Raw genomic sequence first — 26,913 nt, forward strand, 5'->3', positions numbered from 1 at the left:
ATATGCAACTCTTTCTTTTCATCAAAGTAGTGTACTTGCCTTCTTCCCTCGTGTACGTTCCAAGTGGACAGCGAATGCAAGAACCTTGTCGATCTCTGTTCTGGAAAAATCCTTTTGGGCAAGGTGTGCACGTTTTCTGTTTCTCTCCAGCAAATGTACCCGCAGGACAATGCACTGTAATTTAAGTTCTACTGTAAGTAAGAAATTTTAAGCACAAACATTTCATAAATAGCGATACAGTACTTACAGCAACGTGGTACATCATTAGTGTCCATGTTGAGCACTTCTCCCACATTACAATCAAAACCTCTAGAAATATTAGACTTCAAAGCACGCAGAGGTGGACATTGGTTTCCAATGGCAGATACATTGAGCAGTGGTTCTATCACAGCACTTGCGTATGGTACTGATAAATCAAATATAAGGTTCAGTGTTGATCCACAAAGGTCATATAACTGTGGCTGGCGTACAGCAGGTACTATCACTAGTATGTAATCCATCTGTTGAAAGCATAAAGAAAATGTTTCTGTGTTCAGTATACATCAGTAAGGAAATTTATGAGATTCACTGCAAACTTATTTTAAGTTCAGTATAACACTTTGAAGAAGAACATCAAACTGAAATTTAAAAACACTCTTCCAATCTTTGGGATTGAAAAAAACTTAAAATAAGCAAGATAAAAAGAGGTATTACAGAATCAAATAAGCCTGATGGAGACTGAAGAGGAATGAATGAAGTTTTATTAGATGAATGGAAACTTTTCAAGTATTAACGTGCAGAATTAACAAGTTTTCTGTTCACAACTAGTATCTCTGTGTGGTCCAAGGACGAAAAAATACTCTCTAAATTAAATGAAAGTCTAAAGAAAAATATATACCCGAACAACATTTTCCTCCAGCAGTTTCGGTTTCACATCAATAAATGAAACATTCATATTCACATTAACAGCCGAGCATCGTTGAGTGAGTACATTGTTTAAACTTGGATAGTACTGTGACACAAGGTCTTCGTATTGCGACAGGCATAGTGATGCTACAGCTCCATTAGCTCTGTATGTAATTGTAGATACAACATGGTAGTCAGCCTGCTGAGTATCTGCACACACAAACAAGATTCCTCAATATTTGTATTGAAACAAAAATAAAATAAAAAAGGAGTAACTGAATTTTATAAAACATTTCAATGAATGACAATTTAGTAAACATACCTTCTGACACACAATCTGGGACAACGGAAGTTGGTGTCCAGGGCCTCTTGAGTTCACAACTAAATGTTTTTACAGGTTCTCCATCTGTGAACCTACAAGAAATGAAATAATTTAGACGTAGATGTAATTAATAAAGCCTAAAATAACCAGTATTTCATTTATTTTCTATTGTCTTAATAACAGCACTGTTTTGCACTCTGTTAATGTTACACGCCCACAACTGAAAACACTAAATTATCCTACTGGAATCTAAGCAGGTGGCACGAATAACCAATCCATTTTAATTAAAATATTTATTGGTTCAAGAATATAGTCTGTGTTTCTTTTCCACTTCCCTTCAGCAAGTGATTTTTTTTTCTACCACAGAGAAGGAACTTAATTCTGGAATGTTACAAGGAAGTCATCATAATTGTATCAAAAGAAAATTATGCATGTCCATATTAACCATGTTAACTTTATTGTTATATATATACAAACTGCACTGCGTGCATATGATAAATAAATAAATAAATAAAATTAAATAAAGAGAGAAGACTAACAAATTATTGGACAAAACTGCTGTCCAGTACTTACTTTCAAGAGGTGAAAGTATAGTACTGCCATTAGACAGACACAAATACATGTAGAGTGATATGTAGATACTACCCATCTTTCAGAACTATAAATTTCTTCATTGGGGAGGAGAGCAGGATGGCCCATCTCTGTCTCCACTGGTGATACTATACGTTTCACCTCCTAAAGATAAGTTCTAGCCAACTATTCTTTATCACAATTTATTAAGATACCTGTTAACACTTTCCATTCCACCAGTATTCTCACTGAATCAAACAGTGGAAAATCCAGGATGGAATAATGACAATAATTATGGAAAGGATAGGTTGCTGCTCACCATATAGCGGAGATATTGAGTCACAGACAGGTGCAACAAAAATATTACTAAACACATAAGCTTTTCGCCAGAAGGCCTCTTTATTAAATAGACAAAATATACACACTAATTCAAGTATACACACCTCACTCTCACATGACTGGTCTCTGCTTACTGAGGCAAAACTCCAAGCAACTACACGTGATGGGAGAAGCACTTTGGATGGTGGGGGCAAGGAGGTGGCTAGGGCGAGAAGGAGCAGGGAGAGCAAGGTACAGGTAGGGAATGGTAAAGTATTATTTGTGGGAGCATAAAGGGATAAGGTGGAGAGTGGATAGGGCAGCTAGGTGAAGTCAGGGGGTTAGATGGAGATTTGGGTGGGGGTAGAAAAGGAGAGAATTAAAAAGACTGTGGGTGCACTTGTGGAACAGAAGGCTGTGGAGTGGGAACAGGAAAAGGATAGGTAGGTGAAGGACAACAACTAACGAAGGTTGAGGCCAGGAGGGTTACGGGAATGTAGGATAAACTGCAGGGAGAGTTCACATCTGTGAAACTCAGAAAAAACTGGTGTTGGTAGGAAGTATCCAGATGGTGCAGTCTGTCAAGTCGTCATTAAAAATGAAGAACTTTGTGATGCACAGTGTGCTCAGCTACTGGGTGGTCCAGTTGTTTCTGGCCACAGTTTTTCAGTGGCCATTCATGCAGAGAGACAGCTTCTTGGTTGTCGTGCCAATGCAGAATGAAGCACAGTGATTGCAGCTCAGCTTGTAGATTACATGACTGGTTTCATACTTAACTCTGCCTTAAATGGGATAGGTGGGTAGCCCTGCCTTTGATGGGATAGTGACTGGATTGTGATCAGACTGGAGTAGGTGGTGGTGGAAGGATGTATGGCGCAGGTCTTGCATCTAGGTCTATGACAGGGATAGGAGCCATGAGGCAAGGAGTTGGGAGCAGGGATTGTATAGGGGTGGACGAAGATAATGTGAAAGTTTGGTGGGTGGCAGAATACTGCTATGGGAGGGGTGAGGAGGATAGTGGGTAGGACCTAAGACCAAAGCTGAACCTATACCAATTAGACTCACCCTAAGACCAATGTTGAACCCTAGGAATGGAATGGCAGCCAGAGACTGTGGTCATGTGTGTGTTAGCTGCATTTCTGAAAATGAGAATTCTTGAGAATTACTTACCGGAATCCTGGATTGCAAGTTGCAATGCACTGGAGTCCCTTTTCTCCAGGAAGACAATTTAGTGCACCATTTGCTGGTGGATGAAGTTCCCAATCCACACAAGGAGTTGCTTGCACTGCGACCTATAACAGTGGAGCAAAACATAAGCATGTCAGCAAGGCAAACTAACAGCAAGTATTATTATGCTAATGGATATTTAATCAAGTATTATTATGCTAATGGATATTTAATCAAGAAGTTGTTGCCTCTATGATTGACAAGGAGATATATTACTGGACTGTTGCACAAGCATTCACTGCACACCAAGTAGTAGATAATATATCATTTTCTGACACACCTAAAAAGGACATTTTGGAGTTTACTGATACTTTTATTATGAAATAATTAAAATTTTGTCAAATACTACTGAAAACATGTAATTAGCACTCTGAACTGAATGAGCAGAGAGAAAGCCGAGACAACTAATTCAGTGAGTACTTGTGATCACCAACAAAGAGCATCAGCCGTAAAATCTTTCAGTAAGAAGCTTCTGCTGATTTTCTTAAATACATAAATAAAATGACAGACAATGAAGTGATATGAAAATAAACGGCCATTCTACAGTATCCACGTTAAGACTACTTCACAGAAAGGTCTTTCTTGCATTTAGTAATGGTCAAACTTGGCACAGTACTATAAAAAAATAGTAACAATATTTAGGATCTCAACTAATCTCCATTTATTTTGAAAAACAGTAAAATCTCATTAAGACACTCTTGTGTATAGCATTTTAGCATGTAAAATGCTCTTTCGTTCCTGTCACAAAAGAAGCTCCTAAAAGATTGTCAATAGGTAGCAGACAACTTGGCGAAGGTCTTTCTGGTCATGACTCATGCGTCATGGGATGAACTTGGCGACAACACGATGCATTCAGTATTTCATGACATGATCCAACTGAAGTGTTACATTGTTTTGCAATCTCTCGGACAGTCAGTCTTCGATTGGCATGCACAATTTTGTTCACGGTCCTCACATGAGCGTCATCAGTACATGTCAAAGGGCATCCTGAATGAGGGTCATCTTTAACTTCCATCAGGACATTTTTAAACCATGTGAACCATTCGTAACACCGAGTATGCCTTAAGCACTCATCACAATAGGCTTCCTGCAGGGATGGCAATCATATTTCACTACAACACACCATTCGTGCGAAATTATGACTTCTCCAGAACTTTTTAGACAGACCTCATATTAAAGCTTCTTTGCATGACTGCTGTGGGAATCCTATGGAAAGAGGGAAAGATAATCTTTTAGGAGATTAACATTCTCTCTCTCCAAAGGATAATCACAGCAGTCATGTAAAGAAGCTTTAATATCTGTATAAACATGTTTTTGTAATACCAATATAGCCTGATGACAAGGTATCACCTCGAAACATGTTGCTAATAAATAATTTAGTTGTCAACAAATTTTGTGACTGGTAGCATATTTGAAAACCTTATGATACTACTATTAACAATTAGAGCTGGAACCTCCCTCCTAAACACATTCCTAACTTGTAACTGCTGACGACATTCCCACTATACGTAATGTGAAAGTTAGCAAAGAGAGAATGACAGTATTTGCTTGTGACAATGCTGATAGGGTGGAAAACTAAAGTATCTCATAATTGGTGAAGCTGCAAATTGCTCTTGCATCAAAAACATTCACAAACAAATTAGCATTAAGACTGTGCTTCTTGTAGATAATTTTGCACCTCACACAAAAGGCAGTTTGCTGTAAAATATTGAACTGTCTTTGCTTCCTCTTAGTAGGACCAGTAAACCTCAACCCATAGATAAGGACTTGTAAAACTGACAAAACAATATTATGGAAAAAGACATATTACTTTCAACACACTATTTGTTGGAATGTAATACAGATAAAAATTCACTTGACACCTTTCTATGAGACAGTCTCCATGCCTTCTGAATCAACTTTGTAACTGTAGACCAGACGTGGCTTAAATTCAAAGAAATGGCATCAAATTCAAAGAAATGGCAATTGAGAGATTTATATCAAATAAATTAATAAGAGACGAAACTGATCCCATATGATACACAAAGCAGGTCAGAACACTGTTGCAGAATGAATGAAAAAAGCATGCCATATTTAAAAGAACACCAAAACCCCAAGGTTGGTGAAGTTTTACAGAAGCTCAAAATTTTGCGCAATTTCAGTGTAAGATGCTTGTAACAGTTTACACAATGAAACTCTATCTGAAAATCTGACAGTAAGTCCAGAGAGATTCTGTAAGGTACACCAGAGGTAAGACACAATCAGTACCTTCACTTTGTGATAACAGTTGTAATGTTACCAATGACAGTGCTGCCAAAATGGAGTAACTAAATACAGTTTTCCAAACAGGATAAATATTCCAGAATTCAAATCAACAACTGCCATCAACATCTGTAACTTAGAAGCAGATATCCTCACTGTAGAAAAGCAACTCAAATCACTTAATAAAGGCAAGTCATTCAGTCATGATTCTACACCAATTCGATTCCTTTCATAGTACACAATAGCTCCATACGTAGCAATCATATGCATCCATTCTATTGGCAAAAGATCAATACTCAAGAAAGGAAATATGAGTAATCCACTGAAATATAAGTCCTTGTTACTAACATCTAGCTGCAGTAAGATTTTGGAACATATACTGTGTTTGAACATTACAAATTACCTCAAGGTAAACAATCTATTGATACATGGTCAGCATGGTTTCAGAAAATATCATCCTCCTGCAACACAACTAGGTCCTTATTCTCATGAAGTAATGAGTGCTATCGGTAGGAGATCTCAAATTTATTCCATATTTCTGGATTTCCAGAAGGCTTTTGATACCAACTGAATTGTGGGGGACTTGCACTCAATTTCACGCGCCTTGATTTCGGGCCTTATCTACTGCTGCTTCTACTGGCAGCACAAATCAATTGTAGCTTGTTGCTTATTCTCTGGCAGAGAGAGTCCTAAAGTAGGCCTTGAGCAGCACTGATGTGGGCAGTAAGAGCGAGGTAGTGAGTGACAGCAGACAAGAGGGCTTCTACGGGTCAATTCCAGGTATAGTGGGTCAGTCGGCCATTATCTCTGTTTATGTCAAGACTTGGTGTAACTGGTGAAGTCAGAGTTATGACACTGACCTGAGTACAGTGTCTTTCTGTCCAATCCTGCTGATTTGTCTGGCATTGACATTCCATGCTGTGCAGGAGCCGCACTGAATATTTCCAGGATTATGAAATATCTGCCACATTGTGCATTTGTCCGTATTTCTCACACTACGATACACCCACCTCTATTGTCTCTGCTTGGTGGCTTACTGAAATATTTGTTTGAGCATAACTATCTGAGCAAAGGCATAGTTGCTTCAGATTATTTATTTTTCTGATCAGTCGAATATTTGGCTGTGTATGTAACTGTGCCTGTATTGGGGATTTCTACATACAGCTGAGAGATTCATTGTAGTACATTTTGTGTTATCTATATGCAGTGTCAAAGGCCAATTTCAGTGGTAAACCTTAATGTTAGATTTTTCCATTGATGTGGCCATCACCTTTCTTGTTCCATATTATTCTGGGAAGTGGTTTGGCATAAGCCACCACAACAATTTTGCATGTTAAATTGTGATCTGAAGTGTTTTTAAGGCTTTTGTATTTAATCTTTTATTTTATATTTTGTTTGCTTTAACAGAAATTTCCTGTATTCAATATATGTGTTAAAATTGTGTTATTGATTTCAGTTCTAAATACCACAAAAGAAAGCACTGCTTGTAAGATCTAATTATTAAGTACCGCCTTATACAGGCATTTATTAAGTTTTCCTGTTTCATATTTTACTCAGCTAAATTGTTTAAGAGACATCTTTATCACTACTATGCATTCTTGATATTTTGTAAATTTCGTTAAAGATCAATTTTTGGAATTTGGTTGCATATTAAGAGGCCATATGCTGATCATTTCTTGAGAAGGCAGCCATTAACATTTGCTTAACTTATTTGTTTGGCCTATGTTTCACCTAAGTGATGTTTGTTAACAGCCTTATTTAGTCTTCTGAGCTTTGCTACTGGTTGTTTAGCAGCTGGCGGCTGTGGGGACTTGTTGCTGTTACGCACTGCCTTGGCGTTTATTGGCTGCCTTTGAGACATGTGTTGCCTTAACATGCTGGTTCGTGCTGCCTATTAATAAATTTTAAACTATGTAGTGGCTATATTACTTAATGTTCTGATATATGGAACTTTTGGAATATGCTTGTATTGCCCATGTTATGAATTTTGGGTGGCTAAGTTTTTTCTTAACTTGTTTAAGCACAATTCTTAGATATTATGTTAGGTGAATATTTCAAAATCATTTAACCATAATTACTGGTTTGAGCCTAAATTGGGATTGTACTTGCCTCATGTGTGGTCAACCTTAATCCATTTTGCCATTTTGGTACCTGATAAAATTATCAGTAGATTTTATGATTTTATGCTGATTTCAGCAGTGTGTTTGTGCTCTTATGCATGATTTAAAAAATTAATTAGTTTTCCAAAACTTCCTTGAAGGCCTTAAGTGATGTGTTCTTAAATTATCTCATTTTATAAGGAAAGAAGTTCCTGTTCTATATTTATTCTGGCACTGTGTTTTGTGGCTTGTTGAGGCAAAATCATTTCACTGTCACTCATAATTATTTTTGATTATTGTATTTATTTATTCATGCTCTTATGTGGTGGTTAAATAAATTTAACCATTCAAATGACAAACGACATTGCTATTCTGGGTTTGCCCTCTAGCCCATCCTACTCACAAACAGCTTTTAATCAAATTGCATGCCTATGGAGTATCGTCTCAGTTGTGGGACTGGATTCCTGAAATTCTGTCACGAAGGTCACAGTTTGTAGCAACTGACAGAAAATCATCAAGTAAAACCAAAGTGATATTTGGCATTACCCAAGGAAGTGATATAGAGCCTCTGCTAATCTACATAAATAACTTAGGAGACAATCTGAGCAGCCCTCTTAAATTGTTTGGAGGTGATTCTGTCATTTACTGTATAGTAAAGTCACCAAAAGGTCAAAACCAATTGCAAAATGATTTAGACATGATACCCACATGGTGCAAAAAGTGGCAATTGATTCTTAACAATGAAAAGTACGGAAAAGAAGGAATCCATTAAATTTCAGTTACTCAATAAATCACACAAATCTAAAAGCTGTCAATTCAACTAAATAGCTAGGGATAACAATAATGAACAACATAAATTGGACAGCTCATATAGAAAATGTTAGAAGATGCAATAAATCCACTAAACAGATTGCCTGTGTGACAACTGTCCATTCTCCGCTAGAGTATTGCTGTGCAGTGTAAGATCCTTACCAGGCAAGTTTGTTGGAGCACATCAAAAAAGTTCAAATAAGGGCAGCTAGTTCTGTACTTTCGTTAAACAGTGGAGATAGTGTTATGGATTTAATACACAAGTTTGGGTGGAAATAATTAAAACAAAAGCATTTTTTGATGCAGTGGGATCTTTTCATGAGATTTCAATTTCTGGCTATCTCCTCAAAATGCGAAAATATTTTGTTGATGCCCATCTACAGAGGGACGAATGATCATCATACTAAAATAGAGAAATCAGAACATCTACACACACTTTTCAAGAGTGGAACAGTAGAGAAATAGTGTGAAAGACATTTGATTAACTCTCTGCCAGGCACTTAAGTGTGATTTGCAGAATAGTCATGAAGGTGTAGATGTACATGCAATGAATTTTATTTCAATAGCCTAGGATGCTATAAACCCTTATCATCAAAAATTATTTGACGGGTAATTTCTTTTTATGTTCAAGATTTGTGGGATTTTTTTTTTCTCATAGGAAACTGGAAGCACAAAAATGTTGAAAGTAATGGTTCTGATGATGGCAGTGAGTCTGTGAAAAATGCACAAATGTTTAACATTTTGTTCCAGATGATGAAAATATTACAACATCTCGCATACTGAGATAGATTAAATAACAGATTATGTTGGAGTAGATAATAATATTGAAGGTGAGATATAGTTAGGATGTGAATCAGAATCTATTCCCCTGAAATGTCCAACCCTGAACAAGATGAGTCTCATTTGAAGATATATCTATGTCAGCAGGAAACTTAGAGAAGTCTGTTAACTGTATTCTTAACTATAGAAAGATTAAGTGACAGGCACTTCACAACATTTTAGTCAGGATGTCTTTTATACAGGGGAAATTACAGCCCACTATTTATCACTCACAAAGGGATTGTGAAGAAAAAAGATGAGGTTAATTACAGCACACTCAGAGGCATTTAAACAGTTGTTCTTCTCTCACTCTGTACATGAATGGGAAAAAACCCTAAGAACTGGTACAATACGACGTACTCTCTGCCATGCACTTCACAGAGGTTTGCAGAGTAGGTAACTCAACATTTACATTATTTAGTACTAAGGACTGAAAAATGAAACATCTATTTTTGGCAAAAGTCTCGTCTATTTTTATAAAAATTTGCATATATTTTTGGCAAAATTTGCAGCTTTTTTTGTCTTTAACTGATTATATACATCAATTTAAAAGGTTTTCACCCTATTTGCATGAAGATGAAGCCTGAGCATTTTGAAATTAACTGTTAACTGAAAGTGGCGATAGAGAAACTTTTTGAGTTGCTTTTGCTGAAAATTCAACAGGTTGTTTGCTGAAATGGCCTTTGTTTTCTTATTTTGGCTGTATATAAGCTGTCAACAAATGCTTGTTTTGTTGAGAAGCAGGAGCATTTTGCCACTGGTACTCTGAATGCAGAAGTTGCCCTCTATGATAGCAAAACTCTACTTGTTTACATTTTCCCTACATTATATGGCCATTACTCACAGTTCTAGTAAGATTTTACTGCTGATTGATATTTTTGTTGCTACATCTTACACTTGATTACACACTATTAATTTTTTCTAAACGACAAATATTTATTTTCAAGTTATGCTGAAAAGTAGCTATCTTCTATACATGTTGTTGTTGTCTTCAGTCCTAAGACTGGTTTGATGCAGCTCTCCATGCTACTCTATCCTGTGCTAGCTTCTTCATCTCCCAGTATTTACTGCAACCTATATCCTTCTGAATCTGCTTAGTGTATTCATCTCTTGGTCTCCCTCTACGATTTTTACCCTCCATGCAGCCCTCCAATGCTAAATTTGTGATCCCTTGATGCCTCAGAACATGTCCTACCAACCAGTCCCTTCTTCTTGTGTAGGTGTGCCACAAATTTCTCTTCTCCCCAGTTCTATTCAATACCTCCTCATTAGTTATGTGATCTACCCATCTAATCTTCAGCATTCTTCTGTAGCACCACATTTCGAAAGCTTCTATTCTCTTCTTGTCCAAACTATTTATCGTCCATGTTTCACTTCCATACATGGCTACACTTCATACAAATACTTTCAGAAACGACTTCCTGACGCTTAAATCTATACTCGGTGTTAATAAATTTTTCTTCTTCAGAAACGCTTTCCTAGCCATTGCCAGTCTACATTTTATATCCTCTCTACTTCGACCATCATCAGGTATTTTCCTCCCCAAATAGCAAAACTCCTTTACTACTTTAAGTGTCTCATTTCCTAATCTAATTCCCCCAGCATCACCCGACTTAATTTGATAACATTTCATTATCCTCGTTTTGCTTTTGTTGATGTTCATCTTATATCCGCCTTTCAAAACACTGTCCATTCCGTTCAACTGCTCTCCCAAATCCTTTGCTGTCTCTGACAGAATTACAATGTCATCGGCGAACCTCAAAGTTTTTATTTCTTCTCCATGGATTTTAATATCTAATCCAAATTGTTATTTTGTTTCCTTTATTGCTTGCTCAATATACAAATTGAATAACATTGGGGACAGGCTACAACCCTGTCTCACTCCCTTCCCAACGACTGCTTCCCTATCATGCTCCTCGACTCATATAACTGCCGTCTGGTTTCTGTACAAATTGAAAATAGCCTTACGCTCCCTGTATTTTACCCCTGCCACCTTTAGAATTTGAAAGAGAGTATTCCAGTCAACATTGTCTAAAGTTTTCTCTAAGTCTACAAATGCTAGAAATGGAGGTTTGCCTTTCCTTAACCTATTTTCTAAGATAAGTCGTAAGGTCAGTATTGCCTCACGTGTTCCAACATTTCTATGGAATCCAAACTGATCTTCCCCGACGACGTCTTCTACCAGTTTTTCCATTCATCTGTAAAGAATTTGTGTTAGTATTTTGCAGCTGTGACTTATTAAACTGATAGTTATGTCATTTTCACATCTGTCAACACCGGCTTTCTTTGGGATTGGAATTATTATATTCTTCTTGACGTCAGAGGGTATTTCGCCTGTGTCACACATGTTGCTCACCAGACAGTAGAGTTTTTCCAGGACTGGCTCTCTCAAGGATGTCAGTAGTTCTAATGGAACGTTGTCTACTCCCGCAACCTTGTTTTGACTCAGGTCTTTCAGTGCTCTGTCAAACTCTTCATGCAGTATCGTACCTCCCATTTCATCTTCATCTACATCTTCTTCCATTTTCATAATATTATCCTCAAGTACATTGCCCTTGTATAGACCCTCTATATACTCCTTCCACCTTTCTGCTTTCCCTTCTTTGCTTAGAACTGGGTTTCCATCTGAGCTCTTGATATTCATACAAGGAGCTCTCTTTTCTCCAAAGGTCTCTTTAATTTTTCTGTAGGCAGTATCTATCTTACTCCTAGTGAGATAAGCCACTACATCCTTATATTTGTCCTCTAGCCATCCCTGCTTAGCCATTTTGCACTTCCTGTCGATCTCATTTTTGAGACGTTTGTATTCCTTTTTGCCTGCTTCATTTACTGCGTTTTTATATTTTCTCCTTTCATCAATTAAATTCAATATTTCTTCTACTACCCAAGGATTTTTGCTAGTCCTCGTCTTTTTACCTACTTGATTCTCTGCTGCCTTCACTACTTCATCCCTCAGAGCTACCCATTCTTCTTCCACTGTATTTCTTTCCCCCATTCCTGTCAATTGTTCCCTTATGCTCTCCCTGAAACTCTGTACAACCTCTGGTTTAGTCAGTTTATCCAGGTCCCATCGCCTTAAATTCCCACCTTTTTGCAGTTTTAATCTACAGTTCATAACAAATAGATTGTGGTCAGAGTCCACATCTGCCCCTGGAAATGTCTTACAATTTAAAACCTGGTTCCTAAATCTCTGTCTTACCATTATGTAATCTATCTGTTACCTTCTAATATCTCCAGGATTCTTCCATGTTTACAACCTTCTTTTATGATTCTTGAACCAAGTGTTAGCTATGATTAAGTTATGCTCTTTGCAAAATTCTACCAGACGGCTTCCTCTTTCATTTCGCTCCCCCAATACATATTCACCCACTATGTTTCCTTCTCTCCCTTTTCCTACTCTCGAATTCCAATCACCCATGACTATTAAATTTTCGTCTCCCTTCACTACCTGAATAATTTCTTTTATCTCATCATACATTTCATCAATTTCTTCATCATCTGCAGAGCTAGTTGGCATATAAACTTGTACTACTGTAGTAGGCATGGGCTTCGTGTTTATCTTGACCACAATAATGCGTTCACTATGCTGTTTGTAGTAGCTTACCCGCACTCCTATTTTTTTTATTCATTATTAAATCTACTTCTTCATTACCCCTGTTTGATTTTGTATTTATAACCCTGTATTCACCTGACCAAAACTCTTGTTCCTCCTGCCACTGAACTTCACTTATTCCCACTATATCTAACTTCAACCTATCCATTTCCCTTTTTAAATTTTCTAACCTACCTGCCCGATTAAGGGATCTGACATTCCACGCTCCGATCCAGTTTTCTTTCTCCTGATAACGACGTCCTCTTGAGTAGTCCCCGCCTGGAGATCCGAATGGGGTACTATTTTACTTCCGGAATATTTTACCCAAGAGGACGCCATCATCATTTAACCATACAGTAAAGCTGCATGCCCTCGGGAAAAATTATGGCTGTAGTTTCCCCTTGCTTTCAGCCATTCACAGTACCATCACAGCAAGGCCGTTTTGGTTAGTGTTGCATGGCCAGATCAGTCAATCATCCAGACTGTTGCCCCTGCAACTACTGAAAAGGCTGCTGCCACTCTTCAGGAACCACACGTTTGTCTGGCCTCAACAGATAACCCTCCATTGTGGTTGCACCTACAGTACACCCATCTGTATCACTGAGGCACGCAAGCCTCCCCACCAATGCAAGGTCCATGGTTCAGGGGAGTAAGCTTATATACATATTATAAATTAAAGTCTTCCTCTGTGGTCTCTGTGTGTTGAGACTAATCTGAGAAATTACTGTAAACCGTCTTCATTAATAGATAGACTGGTTCACAAGAATGAATTTATTACTATTAAATAATGAGGAGCATGTAATATATGTGTTTTTACCTGTTCCATATTTAATTGGAATTTGGAGTGACATCTCATGGCAATAATGGGAGCTACAAGCTGGTCAGCTAGAGACGACATGGTATCTGGCAGAAAAGCAGTAAAATGACAGCCACCGCTAATCCAGAGAGCAGTGAAGCTTGGCCAGGATCTATACATATTAAAAATTAAAATCTCCCACAGCATACTTCTGTCTCTCTGTTAAAGTAATCCCAGAGACTACTGTAAGAATTCTGATACAGATTCATTGAGTGACAAAGATGGTTTGTGTATATCACTACATACAATAAACAAATCATCTGGCTGTAGATACAAAGTGCAACCTGTGTGAAGCAGGTATGGGTCCCCAGTAAAATTACAAAATGACTTTTTAAGAAAAATTGTTTCATAGTAAAATCTGCAGTAATTGTTTCATGCTGTGCAAACCATCACAGAACATATTCACTAATACACAAATTGAGCAATTCACACCTTTGCTAAGAAAGTTTCAAAATACTATCTGGTGCTGATTAGCTATGTGCTACACTGGTAATCATACTGTTGCAGAATAAACATTTGATCTTAGTTGCTGGTGAATCTTCTTTGTATAGACAACAGATTTACTGTAACCAGGGTACATCTCATTAAACTGAAGAGGGTTTATTATGGAAGACAAATTAAAAGGGTGAACTGTGGGTGTAGGGGTTTTAGAGGAATCTCTCTTCATCAGGTGTAGGGGGGAATAAGTTAGTAAAGAAATATATGCACTGTTACACATATTTCTAGGATGTTATTTCTGTGGCATTTATTGTGGAAAACAGGCATGTCAAAGGCAAAACAAAAATAATTAGTTCATTCACTGAAGATAAAGTAAAATGAAAATGTCAATGTTTATACACACATACCTGAAAATGGCACTTAGCTTCATTTCCAAACTTATCAGTTGCCACAACAGTAACATTTTCGAAGCCTCCAATAGGAATAGTTGCCCTTTCAGGTATAAATCTCACAGTAACTTCCCCAGATGCATCAGACACATTTACACGACGTCGTGTATCATTGAAATTGACGGCATAACTGTCTTGTCGGTCAACAAGCTCAATGACATAACTCTGAGGACAGCTAAGTAGTGGTGGTGTGTCATCTAGGAGGGAGAAAGGTTAGTCATTATACATCTAAAATATGAATCCTAAACACATGTCAAAAATAAAAACAATTATTTTGGTTAAAATGTAATTAAATACAACTGCTGGCATTCGTGAGGTCAAAAATTTCACAAAATTCATCATTCTAAATTATGTGTATTTATGAAAACATGTACTCTCACGTATTTTAGAACATAAAATAAAGTTGATGAAAGACATTTCTGCCAATAGTATTCCAGTGATCTTCAGGCAGTAGGATTAAAATGTCTGACTGTTGTGACAGGAAAAAAGATTGAAACAAAAACTTTGCTTGGTTACAAGGATAAAATGACCAGGCCACACAATTTGGTTGAAGAACTCAAGTTGTCAGTGATTTCACCCAACATCACTGCCAGAAGCAAAAGACAGACTCAAATGAATTTGCTGAATACTAGAACTTTTCCTCACAACTTTTGTCATTTAGTTACTGAGACTGCTTTATCCAATATACATCAAAAATATCACGGAACAACCACCTATGAGAGGAGGATAATTAACATTGCTGTAATATTACACAGTAAGATAGCAAAGGAAATACAAAATGCTACTTATCCAATATTTAAAGCTAAACTAAAGGCATTTCTAATAAAGCACTGTTTCTGTTCTGTCAGAGAATTTCTGAATACAGAACAAAATTAATTGTAATAGGTACCTATTTTTAATTTGCCTACTATTTTGCTAATATTATGTATTATTGTAACTTATCTTTGGTCTGTTCAATATCAATAGTACAATTTGTGTTGTATGATTACACTGGACAATAAAAAATCAAATCAAATCAAATAAGTTTGCTCTGTTTCTGTCCTTTGAATAGCATATGACAACAAAAATCAAGAACACTTCACGCTTTTGTGCAAAGCCTGTTGCATTTTCTCTGTGAATGACTGTTTCTTCTTCTTCATGAAGTGCAGACAATATGAAAAAGAATTATGAATATGGATTACATGCAATGTTTAATTTTGGTATCCCTCCAGTTTCACCTTAACATTAAAAAATACATTCTTCAGGAAAGTGAATATTCTACAGTATGTAGACAATACAAGAATCAATGTGAGGGTATGTCTGCACAGGGACAAAAAGGCACAACTGACTACCACAGTGTTTTGACTCAAGTAATGGCTTACAAGAAATGGGTTGGAAATATTCACAGCAAAATTATCTCCAATAATGTTTTGTACTACAGAATGATATTGCCTGAGGTAAACGTGTTTGGCCTCACAACCTTCCTGTGATGGGAACTCCTTATCTATGAAGAATTAACCTGGCAGTCTTAAACAAAGCACATATCTCATAAATGTGGAATGGCTACTGACAGAAACAGAGCTGTAAAAGGGTAGTTCAATGTTCCCATAATTCTGACTCTTGACCAGACAGTGCACAACAGATGCCCACATTTAATGCCATCACAATACAGCCCATGAGTGCAAAAAATGTGTAGTAACATATTATTGTGTGGTTCGGTAGTTCAGATATATTACCTGTACAAATAAGGTGGCTGTTCGTCACAAGTTAGGGGCCAGTCACAAGCTAAGAGCCATTGAATAACAAACATTTTATTCTAAATATGATTTTCTCATATCTGTCGCTTCTATGACTACAAAGAAATTGGTATAGGCATGCATATTCAAATACAGAGATCTGTGAACAGTCAGAATATGATGCTGTGGCCAGCAATGCCTATTTAAGACAACAAGTGTCTGGCGCAGTTGTTAGACCGGTTACTGCTGCTACAAATGGTAGGTTATCACAATTTGAGTGCGTTTGAACATGGTGTTACAATCAGCGCATGAGTGATGGGACACAGCATCTCTGAGGTAGTGATAAAGTGGGGATTTTCGTGTACAACCATTTCACAAGTGTACCATGAATATCAAGAAACCGGTAAAACATCAATTCTCTGATATTTCTGCAGCCGGGAGAAGATCCTGCAAAAATGGGACCAACAATGAATGAACAGAATTGTTCCTCATGAAAGTGCAACCCTTCTGCAAATTGCTGCAGATTTCTATGCTGGGTCATAACAAGTGTCACAGTGCAAACCATTCAATGAAACATTATCATTATGGCCTTTCAGAGCCGAAGGCCCACTCGCATATCCTTGATGACTACATGACACAAAGCTTTTCACCTTGTCTGGGCCCGTCAACACCGACATTGGACTGTTGATGACTGGAAACAAGTTGCCTGGTTGGACGCGTCTCATTTCAAATTGTATTGAGCAGTTGGATGTGTACGGGTATGGAGATAACCTCACGAATCCATGGACCCTTTATGTCAGAAGGGGATTGTTATATGTCAGCAGGGTATTGTTAAAGTTGGCAGAGGCTCCGTAATGGTGTGGGGCATGTGCAGTTGGAGTGATATGGGACTCGTGAACATCTAGATACCACTCTGACAGGTGACACATACATAAGCATCCTGTCTGATCATCTGCATCCACTGGGCAATTGCAGCAGGGCAATGCAACTCCCCACATGTCCAGAATTGTTACAGAGTGGCTCCAGGAACACTATCCGGAGTTTAAACACTTCTACTGGCTACCAAACGGCCCAGACATGAACATTATTGAGCATGTATGGGATGCCTCGCACAGTGCGGTTCAGAAAAGATCTCCATCCCCTCATACTCTTACACATTTATGGTCAGCCCTGCAGGATTCATGATGTCAATTCTCTCCAGCACTACTTCAGAGATAAGTCAAGTCCAACCCACATTGTGTTGTGCAGCACTTCTGCGGATTGGTGGTGGTGGTGGTGGTGGTTGGGGGGGGGGGGGGGGGGGGCTACATGATATCATATCATGGATCAGTTTCTTTCACTCTTAAGTGTAATTGGTGTGTTACAAAAATATATTCAATTTCACATATGTTATTTATAGAGGTAAGGTTACAGTTAACATCTTAAATGATGACAACAGCATTTTGTTAGCATTTAAATATATATCTTTTCATGATATGTAATTATATTTATTACTCCACCTGTTGCAGAAGACAAGTATTTTTGCCAAAAAACAACAGAGATGTGTCATTTTCATAACTCACTATTTTGGAGTTTTTTGGCACACAGACTAAGAAGAGAAGAGAGCCAAGAATTGACCCATAGGGGACTCCTCATTTCACTAGAAGACTGGGAGATTACAGCTTTGATAGGTTACCTTTGGGCACTGCTTCCAATTTAGACAGGTAGTTGGTTAGCAGTAGTACTGCTGAATCTTTCAAAGTATATGTCTCAAGTTTCTTCATTGAAAGGTCATGTTTAACTCAGAAAAATGCCTCAGCAGATCAAGGAATTTGCCTGTTGCCACATTTCCTTCGTCTATTACACTATACAGGGTGTCCCGTTCATCTTGACCACCCTAAATAACTGTTTGTCCAGATGCAAATTACAAAATGTTTCAATCAAATGTTCTTTAGCCATCAGTGAGACATCAGTCAGCATGATTGCCTTCGTTGTAGCTTTGTTTTTTACAAAGATATTAACAGCAGTATGACTTTTTTAAATAGCACCCTGGATTTTTTATTTGGAAATTCATTTCCTCTCCTGAAGACCTATTCAAAAATGTATCACAGAGTACCATTCACTGAAACACAACATTAATAATTACATAACACAACAACGACTCTGAGCCCAGGATTGCAAACTCATCCACTTGCTAGACTTTTCAGAAAACAAATGAAAACCAAGTAAACACCTAACACAAAATTGTTGATACCACATAAGGATTCTGGTTCTTAGTGGCACTTCATCCAGAAGAGGAGGAAGAATTCATCTGAGGAAGTTGCTGTACACTGTGCTGTTTAGACTACCATTGATGAAATAAGGGCCAATAATTGTAGTACCAAGCATCCCACACCAGACGTTAACTCTCCATTGACGCAACTGTTCCACGTGTCTAAGCCATCGTGAGTTGTTGCTGGACCAATAATGCATGTTCCTTGTATTTACCTGTCCTTTGTTTGAGAAGGAACATTCATGGGTAAATAGAACATTGGAGAAGAAGTTCAGGATGGTGAGGATATGGTGCTGTGCCCACTGACAGAACTGTACACATTTCTAAAAATCATTCCCATGCAATTCTTGATGTAGGTGTACATGGTAAGGATGGAACTGCTGACGTGTAAGAAAAAGATGTACACTAGTTTAAGGAATGCCAATTTCATGTTCCAGCTGTTGTGTGCTCACATGTGGATTCATAGAAACAGAAACAAGAACAGTTACTTCGGCAGCTTCATATGTGTGAGTGCTACGACGATTGTGTTGTCGTGGGTTGAAACTTCCCGTTTCCTGAAGCGTCGCAATGAGACTAGAAAACGTCTGTCAGGAAGGTGGGTTTTTGTCACGATATTGCTCTCTGTACAGCTCCACTGCCTGCATAGCATTTTGCCTACCTTCAACAACAACAATCAAAGAAACGTGTTGATGCAGTTTGTAGGAAGGACAGCCTTTACTGTATACCTACTCTACACAGCAGTATTTAAAAGCACTAAACTACTGTACTAAATGTACCTGTACATAAGAAAAGAGTATTGCAATTACTGTCCTGCTAACTTACATTCCCCACAGATGAGTAGTATTTATACCCTCTCTTTGTTGGTGTACATTCTACTCACACAACTCTTCAACTGATGATGGTCGACAGTAGACAGAAAGACGGGTGTGCATTCTACTTATGTTTTCATTTGTCCTCTGTCAACGTCAGCACGTGGATGTGTTCCATTACCCCGAGTACATGCACTAAGTGCTGGGAGTGTCAACGTCTATGTTGTGTTATATAATTAATAACGTTGTGTTTCAGTGAATGGTATGCTGTGAATTTTTGAATAGATCTTTAGGAGAGAAAATGAATACCAAATAAAAAATACAGGGTGCTATTTAAAAAAACTCATACCACTGTTCATATCTTTGTAAAAAAACAAAGCTACAATGAAGGCAATCATGTTGATTGATGTCCCCCTGATGGCTAGAGTACATTTGCTTGAAATATTTTGTGATTTGCATCTGGCCAAACATTTATTTAGGGTGGTCAAGATAAATGGGACACCCTGTATATATATGTAAAAAGTCAGAGATTGCTTTGATGATGTCATGGTCTTTCCTGAAACCATGTTGTGTTTCAGTGAATAGATTACTTTAGTCGCGTAGTTATGAAAGTAAAACATATTCAAAGACTTTGCTAAGTGTGCGGATTAATGAAACTGGCCTTAAGTTCTCAACCCAGGTTTTGGATCCTTTCTTATATACAGATTTAACTAAGCACATTTTTAATGAGTCCAGGTAGGCATTTCCCCTTATACAGCTGATAATGAGATAGGTGATATAGGCTTAACTAATTCTTTGTGACACTTCTTAACTGGGGCACTAGATATTTTATCCCAGTCAGCTGTGTTGATTATTTGAGTTAATTCAAGTTCACTTACAGCTCTGAATTCAATGTTTGTACCTTGGGGTGAGCAAATGTTTGTCTTACTATTTTGGCCAACATGTTGATTTGGGATACCACATGGAGTGATGAAATATTTATTAAATCTGTTACAAATTGTTCTTCTATTTTCTACTAATTTTGCCTCATGCAATATGCTCATTTCTTCCATATTCACGTTTGATGGTGCTTTAAGGTATTGATTAATAAGCTTCCAAGATGCTTTACTCAAACTATCAGATTTAATGACTGAATCTCTGTGAACTTTTTTCCTGTAATTCAAAAGCTCTGCCTTACACAATTGCATAGCTTTCAATACTGAGAAGATATCCTTTTTAGATTTATGAAGTAAGAAGAGGTTATGAACATTCTGCATGAGTTTAATCAGACTACTGGGTAGTTTCAACTTGGGATTCTTTCTGTTTATTGCTGTTGTTGTGGTCTTCAGTCCAGAGACTGGTTTGATGCAGCTTTCCATGCTACTCTATCCTGTGCAAGCTTCTTCATCTCCCAGTACTTACTGCAACCTACATCCTTCTGAATCTGCTTAGTGTATTCATCTCTTGGTCTGCCTCTATGATTTTTACCCTCCACGCTGCCCTCCAATACTAAACTGGTGATCCCTTGATGCCTCAGAACATGTCCTACCAACCAATCCCTTCTTCTAGTCAAGTTGTGCCATGAAGTTCTGTTCTCCCCTATTCTATTCAATACCTGCTCATTAGTTATGTGGTCTACCCATCTAATCTTTGGCATTCTTCTGTAGCACCACATTCTGAAAGCTTCTATTCTCTTCTTGTCTAAAATATTTATCGGCCATGTTTCACATATTCTCTCTACTACAACCATCATCAGTTATTTTGCTCCCCAAGTAGCAAATCTCCTTTACTACTTTAAGTGTCTCATTTCCTGATCTAATTCCCTCAGCATCATCTGATTTAATTCGACTACATTCCATTATCCTCATTTTGCTTTTGTTGATGTTCTTCTTGTTTCCTCCTTTCAAGACTCTGTTCATTCCATTCAACTGCTCATCCAGGTCCTATCTCTGACAGAATTTCAATGTCATCAGTGAACCTCAAAGGTTTTATTTCTTCTCCATGGATTTCAATTCCCACTTCGAATTTTTCTTTTGTTTACTTTACTGCTTGCTCAATATACGGACTGAATAACATTCGGGATAAGCTAAAACCCTGCCTCACTCCTTTCCCAATCAATGCTTCCCTTTCATGCCCCCTTGACTCTTATAACTGCCATCTTGTTTCTGTACAAATTGTAAATAGCCTTCCACTCCCTGTATTTTACCTCTGCCACCTTCTGTGTATTAGGGCCCTTTTAAGATCTTTAACTGGACAACAAAGATTATAATGTATTAAAACTGTTTCATAGAATTAATACCATTTATTGTTTTATCCTTCTATCTTACAAAAACTGTCATTCCACCTGGGTTCATTTATGTTTGAGGTGGTACCTAATGTTTCGCATTAAATACTATTATCCAAAATCCACATCTTAATAGCTTGAAGCAAGACATTTTCATTTTAGATAGTTCACCACACCCTCTCAAAAGATGAAAATGGAAAGTACACACTGTGTTACTACACATCCTTTTTTTTTTAATAAAGTGAAACACCTCTTATTAGAATGGATTAAATAATGGTCTGCACAGTTCTTAGACCAAATTGCTGAAAATTTTATTTTCAAGAAAAAATAAACTAACTAAATCTGCAACAAATACTGTATACAACGTAATAACAAACTTTTAAAATTTAATCTACTGGAAAGTACTGTAATAAAAGTCTAAAATGAAAATAAATTGTTACCAGGAATGAATTTTTGTTACCTGGAACTGTAATGTTTATTTCACAAATGGCAACATTGCCATCGTAATCAAATGCCACATATTTCACCACCATATCCTGAAATACTTGTATGGGTGTTCGGAAACTCTGTGGTTTTACTTCTAGACGAGCTATGCTGCCACTATTGTCAACAGCCAGAGGTTCAGTAAAATTGACAGGCTCAAGACCATTTGGTCCCTTCTGAACAATTATGGGCTGTTGTGGACAGTTCTGGAATACTGGAGGTTCATTATCTGAAAAACAAGAAAAAATCACATTAAAAAGAAATGTTTTAACACATAACAGTCAGTACTGGGTATATGTGAAACGCGAAAGATAATAATTAGTCATCACATGCTTACTTTGCTACCACAAAGGTATAATGGAATATACAGCTACTACTTCATCACACACACACACACACACACACACACACACACACAGAGTCATTACAAGATGTTTTAGCCATGAATAAGGACAGCAATTGATGGACATGAGGGAAAGAAGCAATGGAACCAAGTTCAAAATTTCTAACAACAGAAACTGGGCAAACAGATAGGATGAAAATTTTTGGTACATTTATGCAGAATGGAAGACAACCGGCTAACAAAATATGTGTTTAAATAACCACAAAGTCTTTAATCATGGATTTGTTGTATTAAATGTCCACAGAGTACATGTCACACTGATTCGCTATAAAAATCTGAGCTTTTAGCAAAGCCCACGTTTGTCTTCTTCAGGAAAGCAAAGTACTGTCAAAGACGTAACAGAATTATAAACATGTAAAAGATGTAGTTGTGCCCACTGCAACCGGAGATTACATTGACTCAAAGATAAAATTTCATCCATAGTATCTTTGAGTTGACATTCTCCAATGGAGTGTCTCAGCATTAAGTGCCGATTTCCATCCACTACCCATATCTCCATTACGGGCTATACACTCGGCAGTGCACAGAATGGGCCCATATCTCCATTAAAGCTATTGGCATACATTATAATTTCCACAGTGATGTGTAAGTCCTCGTAGTTTGATTATCTTCAAGTTCCTCTGGGAAAGGAAACCTACATGCTGCTTCTGAGAAGTTACTACATAAAAGAAGAACAGCAGCATCAGAAATAAATGCTACTGTGGTGAAAGTGTTAAATCTACAAGGATTCCAAAGTACAAACAGTAAGAGAATAGTTGTCTAAAGAAATAGAACAATACATTGTGAAGAGAAGAGAAGCAGTGGATGAAAAAAAAAAAGCAACAAATGACACAGTATTAAAAGAGGTGCATGGCTCTTTGATAGCTGTTGTAATGAAGAGAAGAAAAAAGGTCAAAAAGTGATGAACGAATAACAATGAGCTCATTGTAATCAAAATTGGAAGTAACATGACAATGTAGGAGGATATAAAAAAACACGAACTGAAAGAGTCAGAAAGAGTGGGAAAAGAAGGAATACCGTCTAAGTTCTCAGTAAGACTGTATATTGCATGAATCCTGTCTGTTGCATCTGCTCTGACTTAAGAGATGGCAATAATGTTCCAAATAACACAGAGTTTCTGTTTGCCCACTGAAAGAGAAACAATGTGGCTGTTTTCAAATCTAACTTTTTCATTCATGAACCATCCTCACTTCTAGTAAACTGACATATCAAGTGCATGTGGATGCAGAAGGAATTATACAATCTAATAATACATATGTGGAACAAGCAGACAAATCATGCAGAGAGGATCTTTGGGAAGTGAAGATACACTGATATATATGTTTGTCAATGAACTTTGAATGTGAACTACAGTGCTGTCAGACACAAGATGCTCTTGTCATACATGTTGGGCCTAATTTAAGTTAGGAGGAGTCAGTAAGGGTTTTCAAGAAAACTTTCATTATTATATGCCAAGTTCATGTTAATTTATCTTTCTACATATCTGACGTTCCCAAGTTCTCGATAATTTCAGTATGTACATGATGTCTTACTAGGTCATACTTCTAAATTCTGATGCTTCCCCTTTCCTATGGACAACTCTGCACAAATCTTGTTTTTCTTCAGTATTGAACTGTCTACATATCTATAATTACAAGTCTGCTCATTTATTTTTGTAAAAAATTAAATACTATTTCATTCCTAAGTACTTGTTGACATATACCACTATTCTCTGAAACTTTGCTAGATCATTATCTTCAACAATTATATCTCTAAAAATGTGAATATGTGACTGTCATCTCAGTGACAGTACTTAGAAGGCTGTAGGAAAGATAGAAGCACTACTGATCGTACCCTAGTCTGTGAAATTTTGCTAGTTTATTTTTTGTACAGTTATGTCTACTCATGCAATAATGTGATTTTCATCTCACTGACTGTACTTAGAAGAAGAGTAGAGAAGGAAGGGGAATGGATGGGATGGAGAGGAAGAGGGGTGAGGGGAAGGGAAATAGAAGGGGGGAGAGGAAGAGGTAGAGATGGAGAGAGAGAGTTAGCAATATTCTGTGATATCTTCTACAACACACACTTACCAACACATGGGGAGTAGCCGTAATTGTATCCCAACAAAGGTTCCACAACAGGCTCCTCGCAACCCATCAACTCAAACTTCAAACAGGCATTGTCCATATAACTTACAATTCCTGCAAATATAACATACATTTTAAACTTTTTTAAAACATTGTATATGCTACTTGTGTTAACATTATAATTATTTGACAATATGAAAATTTAACATTTCATAGCAAACTGACTAGATGATCAGTGTTCCACACACAATAAATGCTTTCGTATTTCATTGTAGCCCTATATGCTACTACAACTTTGAAAACCAAGGTTCTTGGTTTTCAGAATAAGTATAATTTATTTGTTGTTTCATTTTGATACTCAAAACAAATAAAAAAGAAAACTATACATATATTCATACACAAAATTAAGACAATCTCATATATTTACTAAAAGAACTGACATAATTAGAATACATTTTTCATGATAAGTGTTTAAAAGATCTTTTCACAGAATTTCAACAAATACATACTACATGCTTACCTAAAATAACAAACCGGGCTTGAACATATTTTGGAAGTGTAATCATAGCCAGTTCTCCATAGTTCCCTGGATCTCTCATTGTCAGGTTGAAGTTAGGGAAGTAAACAACATAATTTTCATTTTCAGCTTGTTTGTAGAAGAAACGTATTTCAGTTGGGCGACCAACAATGTCATTTGTCACAACACCTTTTACAAGGATAGCCTTCACACGATACACCTGGCCAAGATCCACACTCACATATGTGAAAGCTTCCTGTTTGCCACACCATCCAGTGACAGAATTCAGACGTACATTTCTTGCTTCGTAGTTTGGTCTGAAAACACGATGCAAGCTCACTTTATTTAATTTTGCTAAACATAATAAGTAATTACATTCTCAATAATGAACAGCAACCTACTTATTTTAAGTACAAAATTATTCAAATAAGTTACCAAAGAAAAGAAAATCTCTCAGAAAATTATTTGAAAGAACAATCCTTGTTAAAATCTTCATAGAGAATTGTGATTATTTTTGCCTTACCGTTCTGATGTTGCATTGATAGCTGAGTCTGGTATCTTCCCAGAAGCCAAACCCAGTGGCCTCACAACTCGACACTCTGGTTCACGTAAGCAAGTGATAGGTCTGGGGTTTATCAGAATATAGCCAGGACGACTGCAGCCAAATGTTACTTCAGATCCTTGCTCATAGCTGCGAGCTACTTGGAAACCATCTGGAGGTCTACCAGGATCTTCACATACTGGACCTTCACACCTTAAGTCACCAAAGTCCCAAACACCAGTTTCCTGGCACCTAAAAATAATGAAAACTTAATTTACACTGTTCTATTTGCACTCAGAGGAGCTTTCTTATGGCACAACAACATAGTTGTCTCTATTATTCTCTCCACTTAAGTAATAACTTATGCTTGGGGAGAGGGGGGGAGGAAGGAAGGGGGAAGGGAGAAAAGAATGATTCCAGTTGGAACAAGAGTGTATAAGAAATGTGTAAAATAGTCATAATGCTAGACATAATACCTTACCCACTGTGAAAAAAATGGGACCCTATCTGTTGTAGGGCACAGTAATTAATAACAGTATCAGGAAAAAAATCAAACTGAAAAGATTGAATTATGGAAGTCATAAAGAAGATGGCCTGATACCAACACCCATAAACTCCTAATCACACCCCATCCTCTTCTTAGTGAATGCACTATAATATAGAACCATTTAAGTACACAAAGCTTTAGCTTAAGAGTAATACGTTAACACTACATGCTATAAACCAGACAAAATGGAACAAAGTTCATTATGACCTAACATCAAAACCCACATAAAACACAATGTTAATCTGACTTAATGTTGTCATTAGCAATACAGTATTAATAAAGACTTATTAAACTGATACAGTTTAATGACAGTGCTGGCATTCATTGAACAATGCCAAACATCACATGGTTCTCTTACCGTACGACATTGTCATGATGATTTGTCTGTCCTGCCAATTTAAATGTATCTTGGCAACCAAAGAAAAATGATGATTGATATTTTGTATCAAGGTAGTTTCCATATTCAGCCCCAGGGGTTGGCTCAGGTTCACCACAATCTACTCTTGGACATGCAGGTGGCAAGCCAGAAAGCCAGTAGTCTGGGAGACCCTAAACATACAACCATTCTTCAAAAAATGTAATTAACTGGATACAAGTTCTTGTAACATAACTAGCACTTTTCTACATCTTAAAACATGATAATGACTAAGAATGAATGTGAAAGCTGTAGCCATGAGAAAAGAGTTGAATGC

The 26,913-nt window shown here is 37.2% G+C and overlaps 1 protein-coding gene across 4 annotated transcripts in view; it reads right to left on the minus strand.

Annotated features, from left to right (window-relative positions):
* The window catches only part of LOC126329244 (sushi, von Willebrand factor type A, EGF and pentraxin domain-containing protein 1), a 505,108-nt gene that overhangs the window by 270,160 nt on the left and 208,035 nt on the right, over positions 1-26,913 (minus strand). For all 4 annotated transcript variants that reach the window (XM_049996139.1, XM_049996137.1, XM_049996136.1 and 1 more), the window contains exons 25-35: positions 26,580-26,770; positions 25,657-25,926; positions 25,137-25,450; positions 24,620-24,730; positions 22,125-22,376; positions 14,585-14,823; positions 3,266-3,387; positions 1,208-1,299; positions 878-1,095; positions 248-500; positions 40-174 (exon numbers count right to left, since the gene is read on the minus strand). In XM_049996139.1, coding sequence (XP_049852096.1) covers positions 40-174; positions 248-500; positions 878-1,095; positions 1,208-1,299; positions 3,266-3,387; positions 14,585-14,823; positions 22,125-22,376; positions 24,620-24,730; positions 25,137-25,450; positions 25,657-25,926; positions 26,580-26,770 — 2,197 coding nt within the window. The remainder of the gene's footprint in view (positions 1-39; positions 175-247; positions 501-877; positions 1,096-1,207; positions 1,300-3,265; positions 3,388-14,584; positions 14,824-22,124; positions 22,377-24,619; positions 24,731-25,136; positions 25,451-25,656; positions 25,927-26,579; positions 26,771-26,913) is intronic.

Source organism: Schistocerca gregaria, chromosome 2, assembly GCF_023897955.1.
Source record: "Schistocerca gregaria isolate iqSchGreg1 chromosome 2, iqSchGreg1.2, whole genome shotgun sequence".
NCBI lineage: Eukaryota > Metazoa > Arthropoda > Insecta > Orthoptera > Acrididae > Schistocerca > Schistocerca gregaria.